The sequence below is a fragment of the Sturnira hondurensis genome, unplaced genomic scaffold (genome assembly GCF_014824575.4).
Source record: "Sturnira hondurensis isolate 20B ecotype Veracruz unplaced genomic scaffold, ASM1482457v3 Scaffold0020374, whole genome shotgun sequence".
NCBI lineage: Eukaryota > Metazoa > Chordata > Mammalia > Chiroptera > Phyllostomidae > Sturnira > Sturnira hondurensis.
This window is the reverse complement of record NW_028093005.1, coordinates 179,216-206,385: the sequence shown is the minus strand read 5'-3', so window position 1 is coordinate 206,385 and position 27,170 is coordinate 179,216. Positions and strand designations below refer to the sequence as shown.

The window sequence follows — 27,170 nt, the reverse complement described above, 5'->3', positions numbered from 1 at the left end:
TTTTTTTTTTTTTTTGGAGATAGGACTGTAATGATGTGAATTTCCCTTTTAGGACTGCTTTCACTGTCTCCCATTGATTTTGGGTTGTTATGTACCTATTTTCCTTTTTTCAAGGTGTATTTTGATTTCTTCCTTGATCTCATTGTTAACCTATTCATTGTTTAGTAACATTTTATTTATCTATTTTATCATTATTTTTTTAAATGCAACGTTTTGATTCATGTTAAAATCCATTCAATCATAAAAAACGTATTTCCCTTTCTTCCCCAAGAGTCTGGTACAATCAACATCCACAGAGACAAAGCAAACCATTCACATTTCTTAGTCTGGAGGCTCTTCTCTTAGATCAGAAAGGGACAGTTTTCAGTGTCCTCTGCTGGTGTCCCAAACAGTCCCAAGCAGGAAGCAGGTCAGCAGTCCTTCAATGGTCTGAGGTGAGGGGAGGCTGGCACTGGCTGGGCTGGGGTTGTGCTGGCTTCCAGCACTGGGTGTAGGCCTGAGGAACCTTGCTAATGCAACTTCTCAGGGCTTCTCACAGGGAAAGGCTGCTAGCAGTTGTCATAGTGTCACCAGAAAGGGACCAGGCTCATTGCAGTTTTGCCTTGGGCTGGCTGGTAGTGTGTGGTTCTTGACTTTGTGCAGGAAATATTTCAAAATATGAGTTTAGGTGATTTTGAGAGTACGTTTATTAAAGCTGGGGATAATGAAACAAAGGAAGGGATTAAGGTAGAGGAAATAACAGGAGGGGAACTAGGCAGGGCTGCTTTGGCTCTCTAGAAATGTTATAGGAGAGAAGTGGGCCAAGGCCAGGCTGCGTGGCCTCACCAAGAAGTAAAAGTCAAAGTGAAAGAAGTGAGCCATGGTGGTGCTGCTTTTACCTCACTGAAAAGATAGAGTCTAGGGCCAGGGGTGTCCAGCCTTTTGGCATCTCTGGGCCAAACTTGAAGAAGAAGAAGAAAGGCACGCATATTAAAAATACATTGTGACATGTAATCACACACAAAAAATCTCATAATGTTTTAAGTAAATTTACGATTTTATATTGGACCACATTCATAGCCATCTTGAGCTGCAAGTGGCCTGAGGGCCACAGGTTGGACACCCCTGGTAGGCAGTGCTCTGTTTTGGCTTTCTGGAAACATTACAGGCAAAAAAATGGGCCAGCTGAGCTGAGTGGACTGACTGAAAAGTCAGAGAAAAGGGGCTTTGGAGAAAGATTCAGAGGGTTAGCCCCAGATGAACCTCCACTGCCCATTGCTCCTCTGGTTACAGGTCTCATGGGGACCCTTAGACTTTAGGAGAGAAAAGTAAAGATGCACACCTGAGAGGGGAGAAAAATGTGGGTGTGCTCTAGGGAAAATCTGCCCAGTAACATGTTATTTAGCCTACATGTCTTTGTGCTCTTTTCAGTTTTTTTCATGTGATTGATTTCTAGTTTCATAATGTTATCAGAGAAGATGCTTGATATGATTTCAGTTTCCTTAAATTTACTGAGACTTGTTTTGTGTGCTAACATGTAGTCTATCCTAGAATGTTTTATGTGCCTTTGAAAAGAATGTATATTCTGCTGCTTTGGGGTGAAATGCTCTGAAAATATAAATTAAATCTATCTGGTCTAATGTGTCATTTAAGGCCACCATTTCTTTGTTGATTTTCTGTCTGGAAGGTCTATCTGTTCATGTCAATGGGGTGTTAAAATCCCCTACTATGGCTGTGATACTGTCAGTCTCCCCCTTCATGTCCATCAACATTTGCTTTACATATTTAGGTGCTCCTGTGGTGGGCGCATAAATGTTTGCAAGGGTTATATCTTCTTTTTTGATTGTTTCCTTTATCATTACATAGCGTGCTTCTTTGTCTCTTACTATAGACTTCATTTGAAAGTTTATTTTGTGGGATATAAATATGGCTACCCCAGCTCGTTTTTTGCATTTATATTTGCATGAAATATCTTTTTCCAGTCTGTGTGTATCTTTTATTCTGAGGTAGGTCTCTTGCAGAAAGCCTATGTATGGGGTTTGTTTTCTTATCCATTCAGCTACCCTATGTCTTTTGATTGGAGCATTTAAGATATTTACATTTAAAATGATTATTGATAGGTACATATTTATTGCCATTTTATTCTTTTAACCATGTTTCTCTGCCACCACCGTCTTCTCCTCCCCCTGTTGCCCCTTTCCTCCTCTTTCTCTTCTTCCTTCTCCTCCTCCTCCTTGTTCTTGCAGGCCCTTTAACATTTGTAATACTGGTTTACTGGTAAGAAATTCCTTTAGCTTTTTCTTGTCTTGGGAAGCTCTATTTCTCCTACAATGAAAAATGATAGCCTAGCTGGGTAAAGTAGTCTTGGTTGTAGGTCCTTATTTTTTTTATCACTTTGAATGTTTCATGTCAATCCCTTCTGTCCTGAAATGTTTCTGTTGAGAAGTCAAATGATATTCTGATGGGAGTTCCCTTGTAGGTAACTAACTGTCTTCCTCTTGTGGCTTTTAACATTCTTCCTTTATTTTTAACCTTTGCCATTTTAATTATGATGTGTCTTGGTGTGGTCCTCTTTGTGTCTATCTTGTTTGGGACTCTGTGTGGTTCCTGGACTTGTGTGTATTTTTCCTTCACCAAATTAGGTAAGTTTTTGGTTGTTATTTCTTCAAAGAGGTTCTTGATCCCTTGCTGTCTCTCTTTTTCTTCTGGTTTCCCTATGATGTGGATGTTGTTATGCTTCATGTTGTCTCAACGGTCTCTTAAATTACCCTTATTTTTAAAAATTCTTCTTTCTTTTTGCTGCTCTGATTAGGTGTTTTTCTACCTTGTCTTCTAAATTGCTGATTTGTAGTTCATCCAACCTACTGTTTATTCCTTCTAATGTATTCTTCATTACAGATATTGTATTCTGAAATTCTGTTTAGTGCTTTATGATGGTTTCTACGTACTTTTCTATGCTGTTAAACATCTTTGTAACCATTGCTTTGAACTCTGTATCTGGTAGATTACTTGTCTCCTTTTCATTGAGCTTTTTCCTGGAGATTTCTCTTGTTCTTTTGTTCTTTTTTCTTCGTCTCCCTATTCTGGCTGCCTCTTTGTGTTTGTTTCTATGTGTTAGGTAGATCAGCTGAAGTTCTGACTCCCAGTCTTCGTGGAGTAGAATCTTTGGGACACATGGGCAGCTTTAACAAGGAGCTTGGACTGACAGGAATTGGTGTGGGCTGTGGCCCCTGATCTGAAGGACCTGCTTATCAGGAGCCACAGGCAGGGATTAAGCCAAGTGTGTTAGATAGTGGGTATGCAGTAACCTTGGGGCATAGCTGCTACAGAAGCTATCAGGCTCTGGACTCCATTTGCCACAGAAGAGTGCAGAATGCAGCGAGAGGCCATTCCTCTCTGAGCTGCTTAGCCCTCTTGGTTCTGTCATGGCTGGCTCTGGGCCACCAGCTAAGAGGCACAGGCAGACAGAGTGTGACTGAGAAAGTGGGTGTGGAGCCAGGGCTGACATGTAAGTTTAGGCAGATTGTGCACTGCCCAAAACTGACTATATTTACATTGTACATATAGGTTTGTGTATTTATTTTAACAGTTCTCCAGAGCAGCCGATGAAGTTCTTATCTAACAAAAAGGTATATTATGACAATATCTGATTGTTTTGGAGAAGGAGGTGCCTTTACACAAAGGTTCTGCATAGTCAAATAGTGTTCCTGATGCAGACCCATCCTGGGTTAGTGGGTTAGTATATCAGGGGATCTGGGGTCTTGGCTTCCATTCAGCTGCACCTTTCCTTCCCCATGTCTTATAGCGGTGGTGACACTGATTGAGGATGGAAAGAATGACTCTGTGTCGACTGAAACCACACCACACAGGTGGCGGGGGCCTTGTTACCGGTCACCCGACAGCTCCTACAACAGCCTGTACTCCACGTGTCTGGAGCTGTTCAAGTTCACCATTGGTATGGGCGACTTGGAGTTCACTGAGAACTATGACTTCAAGGCTGTCTTCATCATCCTGTTGCTGGCCTATGTGATTCTCACCTACATCCTCTTGCTCAACATGCTCATCGCCCTAATGGGTGAGACTGTCAACAAGATTGCACAGGAGAGCAAGAACATATGGAAGCTGCAGGTGGGTCGGTTGGTGGGGTGTGTGCATCAGGAGGGTATCAGCTACTGTCTGCTGCTTAACACAGACAGGCTTCCGGGCCCCTGCAGGGTTTGAGGAGAGGCAGAAAGCTCAGTCAGGTCCCAGGGATCAAGCAACAGCATCTCTCTCAGTCAACTCCCTTCTGGCTCTTCCCGCAGGGTTTCCCTATCCAGTGTCATTAGTTTGTGTTCATAAACACAGTGCTCACTGTGGTCTGGGTGGCTCCTAAGGGAAGGGGACAGAGGGCTCAGCCCCATCCATGCGGTTCCCATCTCAGGGGAACCCGGTCTAGGCTGGGTACCAGAGATCAGACTCTGCGGGAACAGCTAGTATGGGGCAGGCCCTGACAGCCACTTTTTTGGCCCACATTTGCCTTCCCCACTAATAATAAAAGTAACATTCTTATTAAGCATAACTGACTCTGTTCTAGGTACTTACTTATGTGCTCTCATTTAGTCCTCACAAGGATGCTATGAAGTAGGTACTATCACTATCCCCATTTTTTGGATGAGGGCAGTGAGGCAGCTCCCCAGGGAGCTGTCAGCTGCCCAGGGAAGGGTGTGGGGCTGGTGCACTCCACACCATTCATGGGGCTCACCACTCACTGGCAGTGCTTGGGCAGGTCTGGGGCCAGGCAGGCTGAGCTCCTCCTGTGCAGTGGTGACCACAAGGCTTCGAAGACCAGCTGGTGTGGGCATTTCAGGTGCTGCTCTGAGCAGCTGAGCCTGGGAGAGACCCTGGGGAGGCTGACCTTGGCAGCCAGCACTGGCAGCCAGCATGACCCCTGAATGAGTCTCCTGTCCCTCTGCCCTTTGTGTCTTCCTGCAGAGAGCCATCACCATCCTGGACACAGAGAAAAGCTTCCTAAAGTGCATGAGGAAGGCTTTCCGCTCAGGCAAGCTGTTGCAGGTGGGGTATACACCCGATGGCAAGGATGACTACAGGTGGTGTTTCAGGTAATGCCCAAGCAGGAATTAAAGCCTGGGGAGCTCAGATCCGCTGTGGATATTGGGGACCCAGTCAGAGCCAGCTGTGGATATAGAGGCCTGCCTCAGGGCTCACCTATAGGGACTCACCTAGAGCCAGCTATGAGTACAGGGGCCAGCGCTTAGTGTGGGTATGAGGTCCCACCTGTAGCCAGCTGTGGGTACAGAGCCTGTCTCAGGGCCTTTTGGGGCCAGCCATGGACATAGGGGACTCTCCCCATGCTAGCTGTAGGTACAGTGCTCAGCTGTGGCCATAGCAGGCCCACCTTAGATCTCAGCTGGTGAGACCCAGACATTAAATGCAAGAAAATGAGGTATCCAGAAGGAGTCACCTGGTGATCAGGATCAGAAACGAGGCTCTCCATCCTGATATATGGGCTTCTTGGGTTTGGCCTGTGGGGCCAAGCCCTTGACCTGGGAAGGTGGGCATGGCTCTTAGGCCACCTGCTCCCTGACCCCTGTCTCCTTGCCCCTCAGGGTAGATGAGGTGAACTGGACCACCTGGAACACCAATGTGGGCATCATCAATGAAGACCCTGGCAATTGTGAAGGCATTAAGCGAACCCTGAGTTTCTCTCTGCGGTCAAGCAGAGGTGAGGTATAAGGGGAGGGCTGCTGCAGCGTGCTGGCCAGGTGAAACCTTGGCTGCCCCCACTCCTTGTAGGCCTTCCTCACCCCATGGCCTGGGCACTGGAATGGCCCCAAGAGTCATCCTCCCTCATATACTCATCATGGGCACCTCTTTGTGCTCTCATGCACACCTGCACAGCTGCTGCTCCACATTGCCCATGCACGTGGCTCTGCTAGCACCCTTGGCCCAGGCACCTGTTCAGTGCCCCAGAGGAAGCAGCTCAGCCCACATCCAGCCACCTGGACTACTGACCTTGTTGTGGACTGCTGTGTCTCCTCTACTCCATGCCTCACACCTGTGTGCACTCAGCTCTGTGAGGCTTATGGACACACACAGGGCCACATGCACACTCATGTGTGGCAGGCACAGGAGGGAAGAATGGGAAGAGTAAAGGGTACACCTTGAGCAGAAAAGCCCTGCAGAAAATCACTACCAGAAAAAAGTCCTTTAACAGTTAATGGTAAACATTTAACAGCAGACATTAAATTAAGGTCTGATTAAAGATATTTACTTAAAAAGGAAGCTAACTTGCTTTATATTGGATACATTTTTAGTTATAATTACAACCCCTCCCTAATTCTTTGCTTTTAGTTTTTTTAAAAATTGTGGGATATATATATATATGTATATATATATATATNTCTTTGCTTTTAGTTTTTTTAAAAATTGTGGGATATATATATATGTATATATATATATATATATATATATATATATGAATGATATAGATATGTGGAATATCCATATATCATAACACCCCACCTTCCTCCCTGGCAACCTCTTTTCTACTTTCTGTCTCAATGAATTTGCCTATTTTAAGTACTTCATATAAGTGGAATTATTCAATATACGTCTTTTTGTGCCTGGCTGAATAATACTACATTGTATATATATGGTATAGTGTATTATATTTATCCATTCACCTGTTGGTTGACATTAGGATTGTGCCTACCATTTTGGCTATTGTGAATAATGCTATGAATATGGGTGTATAAGTTTTGTTTGAATCCCTGCTTTCAATTCTTTTGGGTAGGGGTGAAATTGCTGGATTATATGGTAATTCTATGTCTACCTTTTTCAGGAACTGGCAAACTATTTTCCAAAGCAGCTATACCATTTTACATTTCCACCAGCAATGCCTGAGGATTCCATATCCTCACTAACATTTGTTATTTTCTTCTTTTTTAAATTATAGCCATCCTAATGGATGTGAGATTGTATTTCATTGCAGTTTTGATGTGCATTTCCCTAATGACTAATGAATTTGAACATCTTTTCATGTTTTAATTTTCCATTTATAGATATTTGAGAAATGTCTATTCAAGCCCTTTGCCCATTTTAAAATTTGTTCTGTTGTTGTTGAGTTATAGAAATTCTTTACCTATTCAAGATATTAATACTTTATCGGATGCATGATTTGCAAGTATTTTCTCCTTCTGTCTTTCTACTCTCTCAGTGGAGTCCTTTGATGTACAAAAGTTTCAAATTTTTAAAAAGATCTTTATTTATTTATTTTTAGAGAGAGGAGACAGGAGGTAGAAAGAGAGGGAGAGAAACATCAATGTATGGTCACCTCTCATGTGCCCCCTGCTGGGGACCTGTTCTGCAGCCCAGGCACGCCCTCTGACTGGGAATCGAACCAGTAACCCCTTGGTTCACAGGCTGGTACTCAATTCACTGAACTATACCAGCCAGGGCCCAAAAGTTTTAAATGTTAACAAAGCCCAACTTATTGTTGCCTGTTATTTTGATGTCATGTCCAAGAAACAATTGCCAAACCCAATGCCATAGGGACTTAGTTCTTGTTTATATCAATTAACCTTGTAAAATTGGTTTCATTGTACATTGTCTTACTTCAAGCCACAGAACCTATTGACAATCATGTTAAGTGAGAACTTACCGTACAGATTAGTTTTCTATCGGATTTGGTTTACCTGAAAATGTCAAGTTCATCTTTATGTTTAAAGGATATTTTCACTGGATATAGAATTCTAGGTTAACAGATTTTTTTCTTTTTAAAATTAGAGCACTTTAACTATGTTTCTCTTCTGTCTTCTGGCCTCCATTGTTTCTGATGAAAAGCTGCCCATTATTTGCAATGTTGTTCTCCTATCTGTAATGTGTCTTTTTTTCCTCTGGCTGTTTTTAAAATATTCTTTTTATTTTTGTTTTTCAGCAGTTTGACTAAGATGTGCTTAGGTATGGTTCTCTTTGGTCTATTTTTCTTGGGGTTTGCTGAGATTCTTGGATCTGTACATCGACATGTTTCATCATAATGGGGAAGTAACTATATGTATTTTGCTTTATTCTTCTTTATTCTTGCCATCTTCTCCTTTTGGGACTCTAATTACATGTATCTTAGACCTTTGATATTGTCCCATAGGTGTTTTAGGTTTTGTTCATTTTTCTCAAAATTTTTTTGTTTCTCAAACATGATGATGTACATCAATCTGTCTTCATGTTCACTGACCCTTTCCTCAGCCATCTTCAAACTGCTACTAAGCCCATTCAGTGACCATTGCATTCCAAATATTGTGCTATTTGGTTTTAGAATTTCTATTTGGTTCTCTTTATAGTTTCCATTTGTGTCCTGAGATTCCTTATCTGTTCCCTCATTAAAACATCTGTTCCCTCATCTGTTCCCTATTTTCCTTTGGTTCTTTCAACATATTTATACAGACTAGGGAAAAAGTAGGTTTACCGTTGTGAGTATGTGAAACACAGAGTTTATTCTTGTATTATTAATTGTTGTACTATTTTCCATATGAACAACTGTGAACCTACTCTTGCTCCACCTAGTCATAGCTCCTTTAAATTCTCAGTCTGGTAAATTCAACATCTGGGCCATCTTGAGGTCAGTTTGTATTGACTGCTTTTTTGCCCTGATTGTGAATCACACTCCCCTGTTTCTTTTCATATCTAGTAACTATCAATTGTATGCTAGGTATTGTGAATTATATGCTGTAAAGACTCATGGTTGGATTTTTGTTCTAGTTGGCAGTTCAGTTACTGATGAACCACTTTGAATTTGCTTAGGGTTAGTTTTCAGCTTTATTATGGTAGATCTGTGGACACTCCAAGGTATTTGCTAATCCCATAAACTTTTGGGACTCAGCCTCCAAATTTTCTAGTGAGGAGCTTAACAGGATTTGGTTTTAGGCCGTGTTGGGTGAGTCTTGAGTAGTGCTTACTCTAGGTTAGGTAGAGTACATGGGCATTTCTGGTATTTTAGCTTAATGTGGAGAAAGGGTATTGAGGAGGTCTCTCTGCTCTGGCTGGCCTGCATCTCCAATATCCCTTAGTACTGCTCAGCTTTTAGCATCTCTGTCCCACTTGCAACCTCATGACAGCACTCTCTGTTGGGACTAATGCTGTCTCACTCTGTGCAACACAGCCCAGCTCTCAGCCAGGCACTTATGGACATCCATGTCCAAGTTCCTTTCCTCCTCTTGTCCTGTGCCCTGTCCCACAGATGCTAGCTGCTTCAGCTCAGAGGCATTGCCACATTCTGCTTGGACCACTGCGCCATAGTCAGATAACTTGTCCCTAAATAAAACATCAGGGCAATCGTGGGGCTCACCTTGTGAATTTCCTTTCTCTCAGAAACTGCAGTTTTTCACCACCTGCTGTTCTATGACTGAAAACATAAGGCATGTATTTGCTGCAGGTATTTTGTCCAGTTTTATGGTTGTTTACAGCAGGATGGCTGGCCCAGTACTAGATACTCCATTAGAGCTGGGAATGAAAATCTGTTTTTATCAAGAGACTTATTTTTGGAAAACTACTCAAGGCCTTCATCAGTTTTCCAAAGGGCCTTCTGCCATCCTGTAATTTCTCCATGAGTCTCATTGGGAGCACTCCCTGTATCATTCCATAATACCTATCGATGACCTCTTCTTCAGTTGTTAATGGGTCTATTTGTCATAGAGGCATTTGAAGATGGCTTTGCATGCAATTTGAGTACTTTTCCAACATCACTTTTGTTGATTTCATGAAATCTGACACCTTTTACAAGATTTGCTGTTTCACTTTGCAGTTGATTTGCATTGTTAGCATCACATTGTTGGCTGTTGACGCACTGCCCATTCATTGTGATATTAACAAAGATGTTGACCTGGTGGCAGGGACACACACATTCACGTTAACTGGGGTGGTGGTAGAGAATGGTGAGAGGTTCCCTGATTTCATACTTTACTTACCTAGCAAATATTTCCTGAGGGTTTTACTTTCCTGTACAACCTTGTAACAGTGACACTCCAGTATGAATAGCCAGATAGTCCAGATAACCCATGGTGCCTATGATTGCAAAGGCGGGAGGGAATGCAGGAGAGAAAGAGCAGGGGAGAAAAGTGGTCAGTAACTGAGGTAGGGAGAGCACATGAGGGGGTCTTGGCCTCTGAGCTATGGGAAGTGGACACTGGAAAACCCGTACTTGATTTGAGGGCCCTGGAGCTGGGCTAAGCAGTCCCTAAGGCTGGGTCTCCCTACCACCCAGTCAGCCAGAAGATGGTGCCCTCCTGCTTCTACCCCTGGGTTCCTCGAGAGATCATCTTTCAGCCCTTGATACTTAGTGTTAGACTGGGGTTGGGGGACAGGCCAGTGATAGCCTGTGGACCTGTGGGAAACACCAGGACCTGAAGTATTAAGCTGGAGTAGCCATATTGGGCCCAGCTCCCAGCATTCCTGATGCCTTTGAGATGTGGCCGCTGTTGGATACCGGCAGAAGTGCCTGGCCTGAGTTGTGGCCTGGGGGTAGGACGTGTGGCCAACCAGAGGGCTTGGCTGACCAGGGCTCTAGCCAATGGAAGGAGAGCACACACAGCTTACCCGTCACTTCCTGCCTGTTATTTTTCTGAGGTGGCCAGGGCTGGAGCTACAGGCCACATGTAAGGTCCCTGTCCAAAGCCCAGTGTCACTGTGATTTCCTTGACATTGTTCCCAATCTGCTGTGCCCAGGTAGGGTCTGAACCCCAAATCCTGATTCTTTGGCTGGTGTTCATCACCTTACATATGACCTCAGTGTGGAGCAAGTCAGGGGGCAGGCCCACTCTCCCTCCCACCTGGGCAGGGAGGAAACGGAGGAGAGAGGCAAGCCATAGGCTCTTATGAAGCCATAAGCAAACCAGGGTGGGAGCAGAGGAAGAGAATGTGAGGAGCTGCCAGAGAGGATGAGGCTCCTTGAGCAGCTGAGGGAAGAGGAAACGACACTGGTCTGGGTGCTTCAGGAAACACCAACACACCTGGGCCCCCTTTCATCTGCAGATTGGTAAGACCAACTGATACATATTTATCATTGTTTTGCTGCACCCAAGTCAGTAATGATGTTTTACTGTTTAGTTGCAGGGAGAAACTGGAAGAACTTTGCCCTGGTTCCCCTATTAAGAGATGCAAGCACTCGAGAAAGGCAACCTGCTCAGCCTGAGGAGGTTCATCTGAAGCACTTCTCAGGGTCCCTCAAGCCAGAAGATGCTGAGGTCTTCAAGGATCCTGCTGCTTTAGGGGAAAAGTGAGGGACCCCCGCAGGGTGCTTTTGACACTGTGGGCCTTAGGCTAGCACACTGGCTGGGGGCCGTGTGGGGAACACCTGTGCTCTCCCAGAAGCCTCGCCCAGCCTGCACCTGCCCAGACACAAGGCAAGGAGTGGTGTTGGGGGCATGGGGAGTGATAGTCATCCAACCTCACTGTCCCCAAGTGCATCTCCTAACAAGAAAAGATCTTGCTTTTGAGGTTTTACTGACTTTATTAAACATCACGAATGATAAATCTCTTGGACATATATGATGCCCCTGTTTATTTTATCTTATCTTATTTTATATTACTGGGAGGAAAAGTGAATAAAGCCCAGGAAAACGCCTTTTAGAACAAAGCGCTTGAGAGGCCACTCTGTATTGTGCTTACTCTCTCCCCTGTCCTGAGCGGTCTGGGGGGGATGTCGTTTTCTCCTCATAGAAGGTGGGGCAGCTGGCCCCATTCCCAGCTCTGCAAGAATTGTTTTTTTCCACAGTGACTTTGTCCTTCCATGATGCATCACAGTTCCCAAAATATTAGCTGTTTAAATGCAAGTAAAGAGCCCCACCCCAAAGGTGTGGCAGGATTTTTTAATGATCTTCCATTTGCAGCTATCACTGTCCTGCCCCCTGCAGCGGCACATGCTTCCACCGCCATCTGTCCTGTCATCTGTCAAATAAACAAACATGTATGTGTATGTATTGTGCCAAGTGTGAACTTCATGCCACCCATTGGGCTGGCACAGCTAATCAGTTCTGTGCGGTCCGTGTGTGCGTGCACGTGTGTGTTCTCTGTGTGTGTGTGTACAACCCTCTAAGTCTAGTGGCTTTGGTCACCTGTTCCTTGTTACCCACGGGCATGGCACACCTTCATGCACACACCTACGCCATCTGTCCTGTCATCTGTCAAATAAACAAACATGTATGTGTATGTATTGTGCCAAGTGTGAACTTCATGCCACCCATTGGGCTGGCACAGCTAATCAGCTCTGTGCGGTCCGTGTGTGCGTGCACGTGTGTTCTCTGTGTGTGTGTGTACAACCCTCTAAGTCTAGTGGCTTTGGTCACCTGTTCCTTGTTACCCACGGGCATGGCACACCTTCATGCACACACCTACCATATGCAGCGAACGATGGGCCGTGGGCCAAATCCAGCCTGCTGCCTGTTTGTGTAAACAAACTTTTACTGGGACACGGCATGGCCACTCGTTTCTGAACTGTGTGTGGCCGCTTTCATGCTACGGGGAAGCTATGAGCAGCTGCAACAGAGACAGAATAGCCTGCAACGCCTGAAGTATTTATTCTCTGGCCCTTTGCATAAACGTTTGCTGACTTCTGCTTTATTATAGAGAACTCAACAAACAGTGCTCTAGAAGAGCTGTCCCAGATGTTGGCAGGGTTGTGTTAATGTCTGTGGAGTGTGGAATAAGCTGCCCCGTCATGGAATTGTTGGATGCTGGTTCATGGAAGGAGGGCTGACATGAGCAGAGGCTGGGGCTTCAGCCCCACCGCAAGAGGGGTATCAAGGAAACACTGGGACCCCCTCCTCCATGGCCTCCAGCATTGTATCTGCCTCCACACGCAAGGTCTGACTGAGGAGCATGAGGGCCGGCTGACGAGGGGTGGAGTGAGCTGTGGCCCTGCCATGGCAAATGGGCATAGAGGAGGAACCCAGATGGCCAGAACGCATTGAGCGTTTATACGACGTGCTCGATGGGCATTACCCTTCAAGCCCCCTAACAGCCCGCAGAGAGCTATCATTAGCTCCATTTTATAGAAGAGAAAAACGAAGCCGGGACAATTAGCAAGGTTACACGACCTGTCAACAGTATTGCCCGGCCCTGAGCCCAGGCAGCTTGACTCCAGAGCCCAGAACTGAACCGCAGAGCCGGGCTGCCTGGTGGAGCAGGGGCTGGGCCAGCCAGCCCATCCCTGGGTCAGAGGGAGACGCAAGGGCTTCTCGAGTCCTGATGTGGGCCTGGGACCCCTTTCTTTACTGGTGGGCCTTCCTCAGAAAATGTCGTGTCGATGTGACGTAGCTACGAGTTTCTGCAACTTGAGTCAAATTCCGCACTGACTTAGAGCTGGGAGGACTCTTGTGGGTGTTCCTCAGCGAAGTGAAGGCCCACAGCCTTTTGTGTGAGCCGGGGCTGTTTAAGGGGTCACGCCTGCCACTAGCTGGGTTTATTTATGTATTTAATCTATTGCTGTCTCTTAAAAGTTTTAGTTTAATTAAAAATGTTTTTCAATTACAGATGGCATTAACATTATTTTATGTTAGTTTCAGGTGTGTGGCATAGTGGCTAAACCGTCATACACATTATGAAGTGTCCCCCCCAATATTTCTAGTACCCATGTGGCACCACATACATACTTACTACAATGTTACTGACTATATTCCCTGTGCTGTACTTTACATCCCCACAGGTGTTCTGTGACTGCCAATCTCTGCTTCTCAGTCTCTCACCTTTCTCACCCAGTCCTCCAGACGCCCTCCCCTTTGGCAACCACCAGTCTGTTCATTGTATCCATGAGTCTGTTTTTGTTTTGTTTGTTCCTGTTGCTGTCTCTTTATCTCTCCATCCCCATGTGCCTCCTTCCATCACCTGGAGGCAGGATGAGCCACTACACAGAATCCCGGACAGAGAGGCTGCTCAGCTCTCCTTGCCCAAGGACAGCCGTGGCTGCCAGGACGCGGTGGCCCTCTCCTGACCACAGTGGCCCTCTCCTGACCACTGTGGAGTGGGGCCAAGGCTGTTGATGGAGCTCTGCCTAGTCTTGCCTTCCTCACAGCACCGAGTGGGGTGTTACTAGAGTAGGTCAAGGGGTTGGCCCCTACCTGGCTCCACCGACCCCACAGAGACCTCTTCTCTCATTTCTCTCTCTTGGGGGAATCTTGTGGACCTGCCTGGGCCCTGATGTCTGCAAGGCTTGGGAGGTGCAGACAGGAGGGAGAAGGGGCATCTGGTGTGTCATCTGCTGTGGGGCATTTTACATTTCACAGCAGACAGATGTGGAGCAGACAGAGACTGCTGACTGAGGCTTCTACTTTGATCTCAGTCTGGAGAGATGGGGGCATATAGGGGGTATACTGGCCAAGTCTAGGGGCTTTGGGGAGCAGGACTGGGTTGGGAATATGCAGAGGCCGCCCTTTCCCCTTGCAGCCTGCATCCCACACTGGGCCACTGGCCCCATGCTTTTTGTTGTTTTGTTCCACAGGCACAGCGGGTTCGAAGGGTCCCTCCTGGAACCGTACCTCTTTAGGCTCTGCCTGAAAATTCACTGGCAGAGAGGGAGCTGAGGTCACTGGTGGAGGGAGGATGCAGCATGAGTCATGGCTGCACCAGGGAACACCAAGGAGCCAGGAGCTCCATTGTGGGGGCAGGTTGTTAATCCTTCCAGGCTCCCAGGCATAGGGGCAGCTGTAAGTAATTGCTCAGGAGCATGTGCATGTTGGTGGTGGTGGCGCAGCGGGCAAAGCTCGGTTCTGCAGTTCTGCAGGGGACCAGGCTTGGAAGAAAGAGGCAGGACTCCTGGCTCCATGCTCCTGCTGCTATGCTGTGTGGGCCCCAAACACAGGTCCCACCCGGAAGCAGCAGCTGGCACTGGCTTTGATATGAGGTGCTGGCTCAGCACAGCCAGTCACTTCCCTTCCCGCCTGACCACATGACAACAGCGTCCTCAGCAGGGCCCTGTGCCCCTTGCCTGTGAGACTAGGCCTGCACAGCGGTTTGTGACAGGGGTCCGGGCTGACTCAGTGGCCTGGGGTCATTCAGTGGGCTGCAGCTGGACTCCGCAGAGCACATCTGATACCCAACTGAGTTTCAGTGCCACCCAAACACGTCACCACTCCTTGAACGTCTGGGGTTTCCGGCCTCTAAATCCCTCTCAGGGAGAGTCCCTCTCCTGTGGAGACTGTCCTTCCTCCTTTCAAGTCCAACCCAAATGCCCACCTCCCACCTCCCCATTAGAGGCGCTTCCTCCCTCCTTGGTGGCCTGAGTCCTTTTTGTCCTTACAACCTGCCAGGTGGGGTTAGGGTTTCACATTCCTGGAGGACGAAACCACCCTTCTCCATTTCTGAATCCCACACTGGTCTGTGGCTTCTCTGCCTTGTCTGTCACCCTGGGATGCCACCTTGTGTTGGATTAAGGGGACTGGAGCTGTGTTTCCATGTGTGTGGGGTGGGAGTGGGGGACATGGCTCTGAGTCTGTCTGGTGATGTGGCCCCTGCTCCCTTCCACAGCAGGGGGGGTTTCCCTTTCTCCTTGTTGGGTGTAGTGCGTTCTCTTTTGGGAAGGAGGTGGGGAGGCCTTTTGAACCAGCTCCAGCCTGGCCTTTGAAAAAATGTGCTGACATCAGGCAAAGCATCAACACTGGAATTTGGCTGCAGCCTCACCCCCAGGGCTCTCGGGCAGTCAGAAGCAAGCCAGGAGGGGTGAGGGACTCAGTCAGGAGGGGCAGTAAACTGCGTGAGACAGGGAGAACTATGCTTGATCCCCAAATGGGCTTCAATGTGGAATTCCAGGCAGTGATGAGATTTTGCATTGTGTGTGTGGGAGCTTCGGGACCCCCTGACTTAAATAGTAAGAAAAACCTCCTACATCAGCCACACCTGAGGCCTGCTGGCCCTGAAGCCAGGTTTTCTGCTCCTTCCTGGACACGGGGCCTGCTATCCCACGGTCAGAAGCTTGACCCTCCTCCTGCCTCTCCCCAGGCCTGGTGGGTTGTGGTGCTGAGGAATCAAGGGGCATGGCCCATACAGTCGAGGAAGTCCCTGCGGCATCAGTCACTGGCGCCATCCCTGTCTTCAGAAACTTCCTGCTCCATCCCAGTTCCATCCTGCCTACGGGAGCAGGTGTGTAATTCCCTGGTGACGTAGAGACAGGCAGGGTCACACCAGCCTGGCTCCGCCCCTTCACAGCTGTGGCCTGAGCATAGGGAGGGCACCGAGTCTTCCCTGATGCAAATACTCAGGGCAGTTGCTGGGAGAATGAATCAGCATGACACAAACAATAATAGCTAATAGCTGTCTTCATTTGTCGAGTACTTTCTGTTCTCTGGGCCTCGTTCTATATGTTCTCCCATTTAATCCCCACAGCAACTCAGTAACTTGGGAAGGGGGTTTGTGATGCCCATTTCACAGATGAGGAAACTGAGGCTGGAGAGAATGACTTGGCCAGAGTCATGTAGTCAGAAATGTGTGAGGCTATCTGACACCAAGGTCTGTGGCACATCATTTCTAGTGGGAGCATTGACTGAGGACTTCTTCTGTGTCTGAGAGGACCTGATCCCAGGCTCTGTGAGACTGCTACCAAGTCTTGGGGCTGGTCCCCCTGAGGTCACCCAGTCAAGCCTCAGCAGTGGCCTTGCCTCCCAGGGGTCAGGATAGAGCAATTGACTTTTCATTAAGCCCTCCCACCAGCAGAACCTCTGACTCTTCAAAGCATCCTTGGGAAGTAAGCATTGATTCCCATTTCTCAGTTGGGGAAACTGAGTCCCACGATGTGCATCCTCCATCACAAGAGAGGGAAGAGTTGAGACCAGAACATTGGCCTTGACACCTGCTGTCTCCTCACCTTCTCCTGGGTCAGGGTGAGGCTGTCATGTGGGCGTGGAGGTGATTAAGGCATGGCACGTGGGCGGGGGGTAGTGCAGCCAGCTGGTGGGTGTGGCCTGCCTGGTGCCCCGGGCAGGTCGCCCAGCCAGTTCTGCCTCTAAAGCCTCATTCCAGCCATCTCTCTCCCTGTGATGAGAGCCTCCTGCCGCCTCAGCCACAGTCCCACTGGGGGGCCTTGGGCCCGGGACATTCGGTGATCTCAGAGCAAGGGTAGCCACTGCCACCTGGACTTCACCAGGTGAGTTGCCACAAAGGCAGCCAGTGCCCTTCAAAGCCCCAAGGAAGTCCAAGGAGAGCTCCTTAGGGTTGGGAAGGAGTATGAGGCTCAGCATGGGAAACAAAGCTGGACACGAGCCCTTGGCCACCGGGAGGGTTTGAGAGCAGGGGTTCTGGTGGGTCCAGGAACCCTTCCCTGACGTTTGGGTGTCTGGCGGAGGGGGAACTCTCACAGCTGCCCAGGCCAGAGGTAAGGCTCCTGCCTTCCTAGCAGGTGCAGGGATGTGCCTCTCTAGAGCATGGGTGTGATGGGACTTCAGGATGGGGTCAGATGGCTCCAGAGCTTGAGAGGGACCATGTCCAGGCATCCCACAGGTGCTGGGCCAGCAGGCGTGGGGGCTCCCTTGTGGCTGTGGGCCTTGTCCATCTTCAAGAAAAGGCCGTTCCAGTCACTGTTAGTGCTTGGGAGGCACGACCTCCTACTTCCCAGGTGGAAGCCTGCTCTGGAGATAAGGATACCAAGGCAATGAGAGAGTCCAGCTGGTGAGAACACAGAGCTCCCAGGGTGACTCAGGGAGCTAATTACAGCTGCCGCACCCCTAGTCTAGGGTTCTCCTGAACCTCTGTCCCTCGCTGCCCACTACTCGCCCACACTCATGGGCCAGGGGAAAGAGGGTGGAGCAGCCAGCTGGTGTGCATAGAGACACAAGGTCCTTGGGGACCATTTAGCCCATTTCTCAGAACAGAAGCCAGAGGTCCAGGGAGGTATTGGAGACATGCCTTTCCTTTCCTCCTTCTTCTTTACTCTTGGCCTGCATGTCTGTGCATCTGGCTGTTTCGATCGCCTCTCACTGGGATGCTCCGCCCTTTGGCCCTGAGGCCCCTCCTCAGAGCTCCCTGCCTCCATGTGCCGTAGTCAGGGCCAAAGGCCTCTGTTGAATGACTCCTCCCCTCCTGAGTTGCTCCCTTTTAGTGCGTGTAGGGGGGTTGTGACATTTCTAGACCTTACTCCAGTCTGATGACAACCTGCTCCAGAAACTTCCTCCGGGAAGCTTTCTTATTTGGGGCAGAATCACCAGTGGCCCCGGTTCTACTCCCCCAACTGGTCTCTTCCTACAGAAATCTGTCCCTCACCTCCTTCCCACCCCTGTGACTTGGAGGGAGTTCTCTGAGGGCTGCTCAGGCTGAGGATTGTTCCCATCCACTGCAGAGTCAGCCCCTGTCCACACAACCCTTGCACCATCTCCCCCTATATGGTCAGCCCACCCTTCCCCACAGCAGCCTCCCCCTGGAACCCTGGCCTCTGGTGTCCCCATGACACACACAGACTGCTCTCTCTAAGGTGGCTGTCTCCTGTGTCTCCTGCTACCTTGGGATCTGCCACAGCTCCTGCCTGGTGTTCCAGGCCCTCCCAAACTGGCCCATCCTGCTCCTAAGCCTCTTGTTGCCAGGGCTCCCCATGAACAACCAGGCTCTCGGGCCACCCCAGCTCCTTGCCACTCACTCAGCTGTTTGACTGCTGGTCTTGACTCAGGCCCTCCATCCACTTGGATTGCTCTTCCTCCTCCACTGTCTCAGATGTATCAGCTCCTTGTTCTAGCACCTCCCTCCCAGCCCAGCCCTGGATCCACCCATACTGAGCATCAGTAAAGCAGGTCTGGATGGAGGGGCTGCCCCTCTGTCCCTGGGGAAGGGGGCTCTGTTGCTCTGAGGATCAGAGTGTTAGTTGCAGAGGTCACCAAGGGGCGGAGAAATCTAAAAAGCAGAGGGGCTGAAGCTGTGTTATTAGGAGCATAGTGTCCAGAGCAAAGGAGGTGACAAGTCCTGTTCTGTCGAGGAAGCTCTGAGCACAAAATTAGAGTTGAGCCCTGGGACAGCAGAGTGTTTTCTCAGGAGTCCACCTGAAGGTGGGTGCGGCTGGACATGACGTCCTGAGAGAGGCTCAGGGCATGGTGGTCTGTACCTGGAGGCTTGCGGGGCTCTCCTAGGACCCACTGGCCCAGGGTGCAGGGGGACGGAAAGCTTCAGGCACAGTCTCCCTGAGAAGAGTTGGTGGTCTGAGAAGGGAGAGAGTGAGTTCCCCATCCTAGGTGGTGTAATCAGGGGGCACAGGGGGCCTGAAGCCCCTTGAAGCTCCTTCCTGCCCCCTTAACCTGAGCATCTGTGCTGTGACTGTGTACTAGCCATGGATGCCCACCCCAAGGAGCTGGTGTCCCTGATGGGAAGAAAAGCCACCGTCCCCAGCGGGAACACTGTTGTCCTGCAGGAGAAGAGGCCAGCAGAGATCACCCCCACTAAGAAGAGGTAAGACTGGCAGGCCTGGGCCTGGGTACTGTGCTGCGAGGGCCCAGTAGTCCTGGTGCCCACCCTCGGGAGCCTTTGTCTGGGGTGGACCCCAGAGTCTCAGTCTCTTCTGCAGTGGTCTGGTGCCCAACCAGGTACATGTAACTGGGGCAAGGTGGGAAAACCATGCTGCAAACTCGGGGAGCTGAGCTGGGGAGCTCAGTATGGCTGGAATAATTAGGGAAGCCTTCCTAAAGGGGTCATGGGGCACTGAGACAGAAACATTCAGGAAGGTTCATGGGGGAGGTAAGGGATGGCTGGAGCCATCCTGGAGAAAAGGAGCAAAAGGTGGGTGGAGGTTCCAGGTGGCAGGACCCCCCAACTGGGTACTATTCTCATGCACATCCCCTGCATGCCCAACCAGATTATTCGCCCTCTGCAACTCCGCTTGTGTAAGAGAGACACCAGCAATGGCACCAACTCATAGGACAGTGGTTGATTGGGATTGTGCCATCAAAGTGCTCAGCACTGTGCCTGGTCTGCAGACGGTGCCCAGCACATGTTGGCATTGATGCTGTTTTTGTTGCCTTGAGCTTCATCTTCATTGTCATCATTGTTCTCCTCACTCCACAGGGCCCCTGGGACCTGGGCAGGGCTGGGATGGTTATGATTACTTCCCAGTTGGGAACATGGAAGAGGGAACGTACTTCTCCAGGGTCACAACTGTCTCCTGAGCTGCCTCTGCTGTAGTCCCTCCACACCTTTAGCCTATTTGGTGGTGCTCCCCAATCCTGAATGCCCATCCCCCACCCAAGTTGTGCTTCCCCTGCCTCTGGGGTGGGCCCCCTTGCTCTAGGTTGGCCCATTTTTTCTGCCTCCTCTGCCCCTGACCCAGGCATAGTCTTGGCCCAGAGGTGAGCTTGGTGCTTTTCCATACCTTGGTTTGATTAATAACCCCTAAGGTCTTCTGTACATCTGGTTTAGGCTTGGGCCAAGGCTGGGGAGTCTAGGACACAGAAAGAAGAATGTCTGCCCTTGCTCACTGTCTAGTTGGTGAGAGGGGGCACCAAGGAGAACTGGAAGTGCCCCAGAGAGGGGGTGAACTAGGCAGGCTAGGGCATGAGTGGGGGGCAAGTAATGCTGATTCTGTGGGCAGTCTCGGGTTACTTCCTGGAGGAGGTGATATTAGAGCGGATGATGGCAGGTGGAGAGGAGGAGGAAGGGCATCCTGGGCAGGGGCTGGGGGCAGGGACTGGTGAAAAGTCCCATGTGGTTGAAGTGCTGGGTGGGTGGGGGATTTCAAGGAGATGAATTCCATTGGGACTGGGCTTGGTGGTCAATAAGGAGACTGGACAAAACAGAGGGCAGTGGGGAGCCACAGAGGGCTTTGTATGAAAGGAAGGGCATGGTGAGATTTGCGTTTCGGAAAGGATATTCTGGGTGATCTGGGTGGATGATGGATTGGAAGAGAAGCTGTTGGGAAACCCAAGTGGTGAGCTCTGACCTTGGGCAGTTAGTGGTGGAGAAAAGGGGGACAATCAGAGGGATGTTAGGATGATGGAGTCCACAGGGTCAACTATGGGAAGGGAGGGAGAATGGAGAACAAAAAACATCCCCTTCTTCTGGTGGGGGGGGGGTTGGACCTGGAGCGGCAATGGAACCCTCTTCAACATGGGCACACCAGAGGAGAAGGAGCAAGGTCAGGAGGAATAAGCCAAGTTCAGTTGTGAAGTGTTGGCTGAGAGGTGTGCAAGGGACATCCAAAGGGACGCTCCATCCTGGAGCACAGGAGAGAAAATTCACAGACCAGACAGGTCCATGAGGCAGCCTGGGTCTGGGTGGGCTTGTCTGAATAAGAGCAGAGAGATTCTAGAGCTAAGCCACCAAATACTACTACCCTCCTGCCTCTCTTCCCCTCACCTCCCTCTCATGTTCCCAGGGGAGGTTTGAAACTAAGGGAAGGATTGAAGACAGAATTTCAGGAAAATTCCAGGTTCTTCCAGCAGTCAAGCTGTGTTTTTTGAGCCCATCCCTGTTCATGAGCGTAGCTCCTAGCTCCGCTCTGCCTATGGCCTTTACCAGTCAAGCGCCTGGGGGTGATACTTTTTTCTTGGGAAGTGGAGGCCCCTTCTTCTTCCTGAGGGTTCTCTGAAGGGCTTGTGTGCCTACTTCTCTCAAGGCCCTGAAAATTTGGGCATTTTCCTCAGGACTGCTCAGGTCTAGAAAGAAAAGGGAAAGAAAAATTATATGTAAACAAAGAAGGCAATTCTGACCATTAGGAAAATACGTCTTAATGGTAGAATTGAAGGTACCTAGATTGGGGAGAGATTTTTAGAGAGCTTTTTCCTGAACCATCACAGCCCTCCTGCTAATCCCCATGAGTAGCTGTCACTGCGACCATCTTACTGGGCCCTGGGCAAGGTGATGCCTAGGAATAGAGATGCAGGCTGATACAGGCTGTGTAAGAGTTGGCCTCAGAGCATGTGGGCATTTCTTGGGACAAAGTGGGTGAGGCAGGCTCCTGGGTGGGCTTGTCTGAGTAAGAGCAGAGCTACCCTTGAGCTAGGCCACCATATACCACCCTCCTGCCTTTCTTCTTGCCTCCAGAGAGACAGAAATGTAGGAGAAATGGTGTAGAGCTGTCTGTTCACCTGAGTTAACAACACCCAGGTGGTGCCCTGGCTGGTGTGGCTCAGTGGATTGACCACCAGCCTGTGAATCAAGGGGTTGCAGGTTCGATTCCCAGTCAGGGCGCATGCCAGGTCCCCAGAAGTGGGTGCGTGAGAGGCAACCACATATTGATGTTTCCCTCCCTCTCTTTCTCTTTCCCTTCCCCTCTCTCTAAAAGTAAATAAAATCTTCAAAAACAAACAAACACCCAGGTTGTGCCCTTTGGTGTGGACCAAAGGTAGGAATAAACAATGCCACAGATCAGGTGCCAGCTGTCGCAAGAACTTGCCATCAGCTCATGATGGAAGGTAAGAGGTGGCAGGTGCAAGTAGGGTAGAACTGGCCCTGGTGGTCCTGCAGCTTCCTGTCCCAGGAGTTAGATCCTTGCCCACTGATGGGTCCTCTCCAGCCTGGCTCCCACCACTCTCCTTCCTGCCCCCTGAACACCTCATTTCTCAGACACAGCCTTCACCTTCCTTCCAGAAGCTTCTTTCATGCTGCTCTCTCTGCTTCCAGGGCTTTCCCCAAACCACAGGTTCATTTCAAACCCCACCTGACAGAGCACGGAGCCCTCCCTGTCCCTGTCCTCAGTTGGGAGGACCTTCTCCTTCCCCAAGCTCCTACAGTCTCTCTGAAGAGGTAGTGTGGTTATTAGCACAGTGTTAGCTCTGGTTGAGATCTCTGAAGTCAGGGCCTCTGGAAAGATCATGCCTGCCCTCTGGGCCCCCAGGTTTCCTATATGGAGCACACTCATAGTTTTTGAGTAAGTGGCTGAGTCAGTGAAGGAGTAGGCAAGATGAGAAGAGGAGTGTGTGAGTTGATGAGTAAGCTGCCCAGGGGCTCAGCACAGCCCCTCAGCATGAGTGAGGTCACTTCACTGAGACACTTCACATGCTTCTTCCCTTCCCTTGAGCCCTCCTTTTCCAGGCTTGGAGTGGGTAGATGCTTTCATGACTGGGCCATTCTTATGACCCCTGAAGACTCTGGGAGGAGGCCTTGCAAAGAGGAGTGGGAGAGAGGCAGAGGGTCCCTTCTCAGAGTCCTGTGCAATGCAGGGCATGAGAGGTGAGGACTTTGGGCAACTGAGAGCACAGAGGGAGGCACCTGAGGGGTGCAGCCTCTGAACATTACAGTGTAGGCTGTGGCTGTCTGTGTGCTCATTGGTCCAGTTCACCGGTCTATCTATTCACCTACTTATCCACCCAACCACTAATTCCTCAGCCACTCTTCCTTCCTTCTCTCCTCTCTTTCTCCCTCCCTCTCCCCCTTCCTTCCTTCCTTCCTTCCTTCCTTCCTTCCTTCCTTCCTTCCTTCCTTCCTTCCTTCCTTCCTTCCTTCCTTCTCCCTGTATCAATCCATCCATCCATCCTTCCCTTTATCCACTCATACATCCATCATCTATCCATCTATTCATCCATCCACTCAACACTCATCTGTCAACCTGTCCCACCAGCCATTCTTCTCATTTATGTACCTTTCACTCACCATCTGTCCATCTCTCTGCTCATCCATTTAGTTAGGTCTTCTGAGTGTGAAGACGAGTGTTGAGTTCTGGTGAATCAAGGATGAAAAAATTGTAGTTTCTTCATTGAGGAACTTATAGCTGAAGGACAGTGTGTGGTCTAGAGCGAGTGAAGCAAGAGCCTCACTGTGCTGTGCCCTGGCCTGATCACTGGGGCCAGTTTGGACCAATGCTCCAGAACAGTAACTCTGTGAGGGGAGAGATTTTGCCCACTTGTTCACCTATATACCACCAGTTCGTAGAACAGTGCCTGGAACCTTGTGGGCTCTCAACATATAGAGTAAAGTACTCTATTTTTTTTTTAGTAAATGTACTACTGAAGAGCCCAGAGAGGTGGCTGTCTCAGGGGCTCTTGTGGGGGCCCTGCAGGAGGCAGGGGTGTGGCCAATCAGACCGATGACCTCTGATGCCCATTTATGGTCCATAAATGGGTGATCCCAGTGCTTCCCTGCTCCAGAGTGTAAGGCTTGGGGGTCATCTGGCCCAGTCATTCTCTGTCCGGGCGAGGATGCTTGGCCCAGAGGTAGCAAGAGACTACCTGGAGTCACACAGGAGGCAGAGGCAGAGCCAGACTAGAACCCAAACCTCAGGCTCTGAGGCAGGGGTTTGCTCCTCCCTTGTCTTCTCTTTTGAAAGAAGGATCTGACTTTAGGTCAGGTCAGAAGGTTCCTCTGGATGGGCAGGAAACAGGAAGAGGGCTGACGTGTCAGCCATTGTTGCCCCTCACACCACTTACACCCATTTCTGGATTCGTTGAGCCTTCCAGGCTTGTCTGTGCCTAGACGAGAGGAGTGGGATTCCTCAGGCAAGGCCTGGGTCTCCCTCCTGCCTACCCAACCCCAGGAGGTGGCTGAGGTGGGTGGCCTGCCTCTGCAGCTAATTGTTGGAGTTGACTCATTGGAAGCAGATTCAGAGGGCCGAGGGGAAAGCAGAGCAGCATGGATGACGGTGTGAGCCAAGAGCCTAGATATTAGGAGTCAGTGCTCTGACTAATTTGGCTTTTACCCTCAGGGGTGATTATGGATGAGCTGCTTCTTCATACTGGGCCTCAGTTTCCCCATTTGTAGAATGGGGTCACTATTCCTCCCCTGCAGCCCTCCCTTCTGAACTTGATATGGCTGGGACTGTACTTTGGGAACTCTTCTGTGGTCTCATGCATTGATCCTTCCAGGCTTGGGAAGGAAGCAGGTGGCAAGAGGCCACAGCTGAGGCCACATTCCAGGCCAGGTGACGGAGCCAGGGCACAGAGCCAGCACTTACTCTGCAGCAGCTGTGGGGTGGGGGTGTTGCTATAACACAGGTCGTCCTCAGCCTGATCCTCACCATCCTGATCATCTTGAGAAGGTGTGTCTCTGCGTGTGTGGTTGTGGGCTTGGAGAGCATGCATGTTTGCATTTGTGGGTGTGTCCAAAGGCAAACCAAGGCTGGGAAGTCACCTCTTGGGTGTGCATCTCGCCTCTTATGGGACAATGAATCTCTCTCCTTTCTCGGGGCTCTAAACTCTCCTCTCTCTTCTCTCAGCCCCTTCACTCACCCTCCCACTGCTCCTCACCTCTCCGCTCCAAAGTTCTTCCCTGAGCTTTCCTTCCTGACAGGATCCCCAGCATGAGTGATGATAGAAGGCAGTTGAGTGTGGGGGTCGGGACTGTACCTGAGCAGCCAGTGTAACTCCAGCCTTTCACCTCTCCCTCGAGAGCCAAGAAAGGCTCCTGTGGGTCTCATGGTCTTGGGTTCTGTCTCAGACCTGAGTCAGGAGAGGCCGTGCAGGCAGGGGGTGGAGGAATGAGCTCCCATTGCCATGTTCCCTATCCCTGCTGAGACCCTGGCCCCTGGAAGCAGCTGCAGACAGGAAACCCCTCAGGTGGTAGGCCACTCCATAGAGACCCCTGGATTAATCTAGCCAGTATTTCTAGTGAGAAGTCACCCAGCTTTGAATCCAGGCCCTGACAGCTTCCTACTGTGTGATCTTAGGCAAGTTGCTTGGCCTCAGAGCCTCCACATGCCTGCCTATGAGATGGGGGTGAGAAGAACAATAACCCCCCCACAGGGCTGCTGTGGGGTGAGGCGAGGCCACATGGGCACCAAGTCCAGCATGGAGCTGGCAGGGTGCGTGGGCACCCTTGGCAGCAGGGTCACAGGGCACACAGGTCCTATCCCAGTTCTAATGGCCTCATTTGGTTGTCCCCCCCAGCGCACACTTCTTCCTGGAGATAGAAGGGTTTGAGCCCAACCCCACTGTTGCCAAGACCTCCCCACCCATCTTCTCCAAGCCTATGGATTCTAACATCCGGCAGTGGTGAGTATGACCCGCTGCCCTGGCTGGCCTTCAGCTTGAGAGGACGGTGGTGACTGGCCCTGGGCCACGTGGCCAGGCCTGGCTGTGGCATGCTAGCGTTGTTCATTTTTAAATGCGTTCTCTTTTTCTTCTCTTCTCCCTCTCCTCCAGCCTCTCTGGCAATGGTGATGACATGGACTCCCCGCAATCACCTCAGGATGATGTGACAGAGACACCATCCAATCCCAATAGCCCTAGGTGAGCCTGGCCCTTCCCCTCCTCCCACAGTGCCTGATAGGGCCCCTGAGTAACAAAGAAAGAAGCCGCCATTCCTGGGGGGTTGGGACAAGTGTCTGGGCCCATGGCTGTGATGTGTAGGAAATTTACTGGGGGAGGGGAGTATTACATTTTATAAACTATAAAAGTAGTACTCATTCATTACAGTATGTAGCAAAATGAGATCTTAATGCAATACCATGTATGTAAATTTCAGATACGTGCCTACAAGCCATCAAACGTCAATGTACATTCTGCAAGAGCACACACAGACAAAGGGTACACGTCAACACATTAACACAGTTGCCATTTGCAGTGGGGGACTGGGGAGGGATAGATGAAAAATTTAAATAACACAAAATATAAAAATGAAATTTCCCTTCCCCTAATCCTATACTTTCAAGGTAATTACTATTAAGTTAGGCATATATCCTTCCTATTCATGACTCTTTGTATCTGAATACACATTTAATATGATGTGATTGCATTTGGAATAGACGGGGAGACTGTGTAGGGCACCATGGATCCCAGGAGCTGGGAGCATGAATGGAGGGGATTTCAGGTATCACCACCGGCCGACAGAGATGTCGGGGTGAAGTGTCCGGAGGCACAGCAGCTCTGGTGGGGAGAGGGGAAGAGAGGTGGTAGTGGTGGTGCATGTGTGGTGAGATGAAAAATATTCTGGCCTCAGTCCACACCTGGCCAAAGAAGAGCGGAGGCGACAAAAGAAACGGCTGAAGAAGCGCATCTTTGCTGCTGTGTCTGAGGGCTTCGTGGAGGAGCTGCTGGGGCTGCTGGTGGAGCTGCAGGAGCTTTGCAAGAGGCGCCGCAGCCTGGATGTGCCTGGTCAGTGCTTGGCCCCGGCAGAGGGTGCAGGGCTGGGGGCTCCTGTGGGGCTCTTGCTGCCCACCTTCCCTCTCACCAACCTGTGGGGCTGGCATGTGAGGAGCCCTGAATGCTGGGTTGGGGACTTTGAACCTGACTTTGAGGGCAATGGGGAGCCATGGAGGGCTCAGACAGGTGAAGGTCACTGTCTGGCTACTGCCCGGAGAATGGGGGTGA

At 49.8% G+C, this 27,170-nt stretch overlaps 2 protein-coding genes across 2 annotated transcripts in view; both read left to right on the top strand.

The window, feature by feature from the left end:
* TRPV1 (transient receptor potential cation channel subfamily V member 1) overlaps positions 1-11,924 on the top strand; it is a 32,336-nt gene extending 20,412 nt beyond the window's left edge. Inside the window, exons 12-15 of the mRNA XM_037029603.1 lie at positions 3,785-4,107; positions 4,954-5,081; positions 5,589-5,704; positions 11,080-11,924. Of these exons, the coding sequence (XP_036885498.1) occupies positions 3,785-4,107; positions 4,954-5,081; positions 5,589-5,704; positions 11,080-11,252 (740 nt within the window). The 3' untranslated portion in view covers positions 11,253-11,924. The remainder of the gene's footprint in view (positions 1-3,784; positions 4,108-4,953; positions 5,082-5,588; positions 5,705-11,079) is intronic.
* Positions 11,925-16,992: 5,068 nt separating this feature from the next.
* The window catches only part of TRPV3 (transient receptor potential cation channel subfamily V member 3), a 31,368-nt gene continuing 21,190 nt past the window's right edge, over positions 16,993-27,170 (top strand). Inside the window, exons 1-5 of the mRNA XM_037029594.1 lie at positions 16,993-17,104; positions 19,266-19,386; positions 25,749-25,853; positions 26,004-26,090; positions 26,800-26,954. Coding sequence (XP_036885489.1) covers positions 19,268-19,386; positions 25,749-25,853; positions 26,004-26,090; positions 26,800-26,954 — 466 coding nt within the window. The 5' untranslated portion in view covers positions 16,993-17,104; positions 19,266-19,267. The remainder of the gene's footprint in view (positions 17,105-19,265; positions 19,387-25,748; positions 25,854-26,003; positions 26,091-26,799; positions 26,955-27,170) is intronic.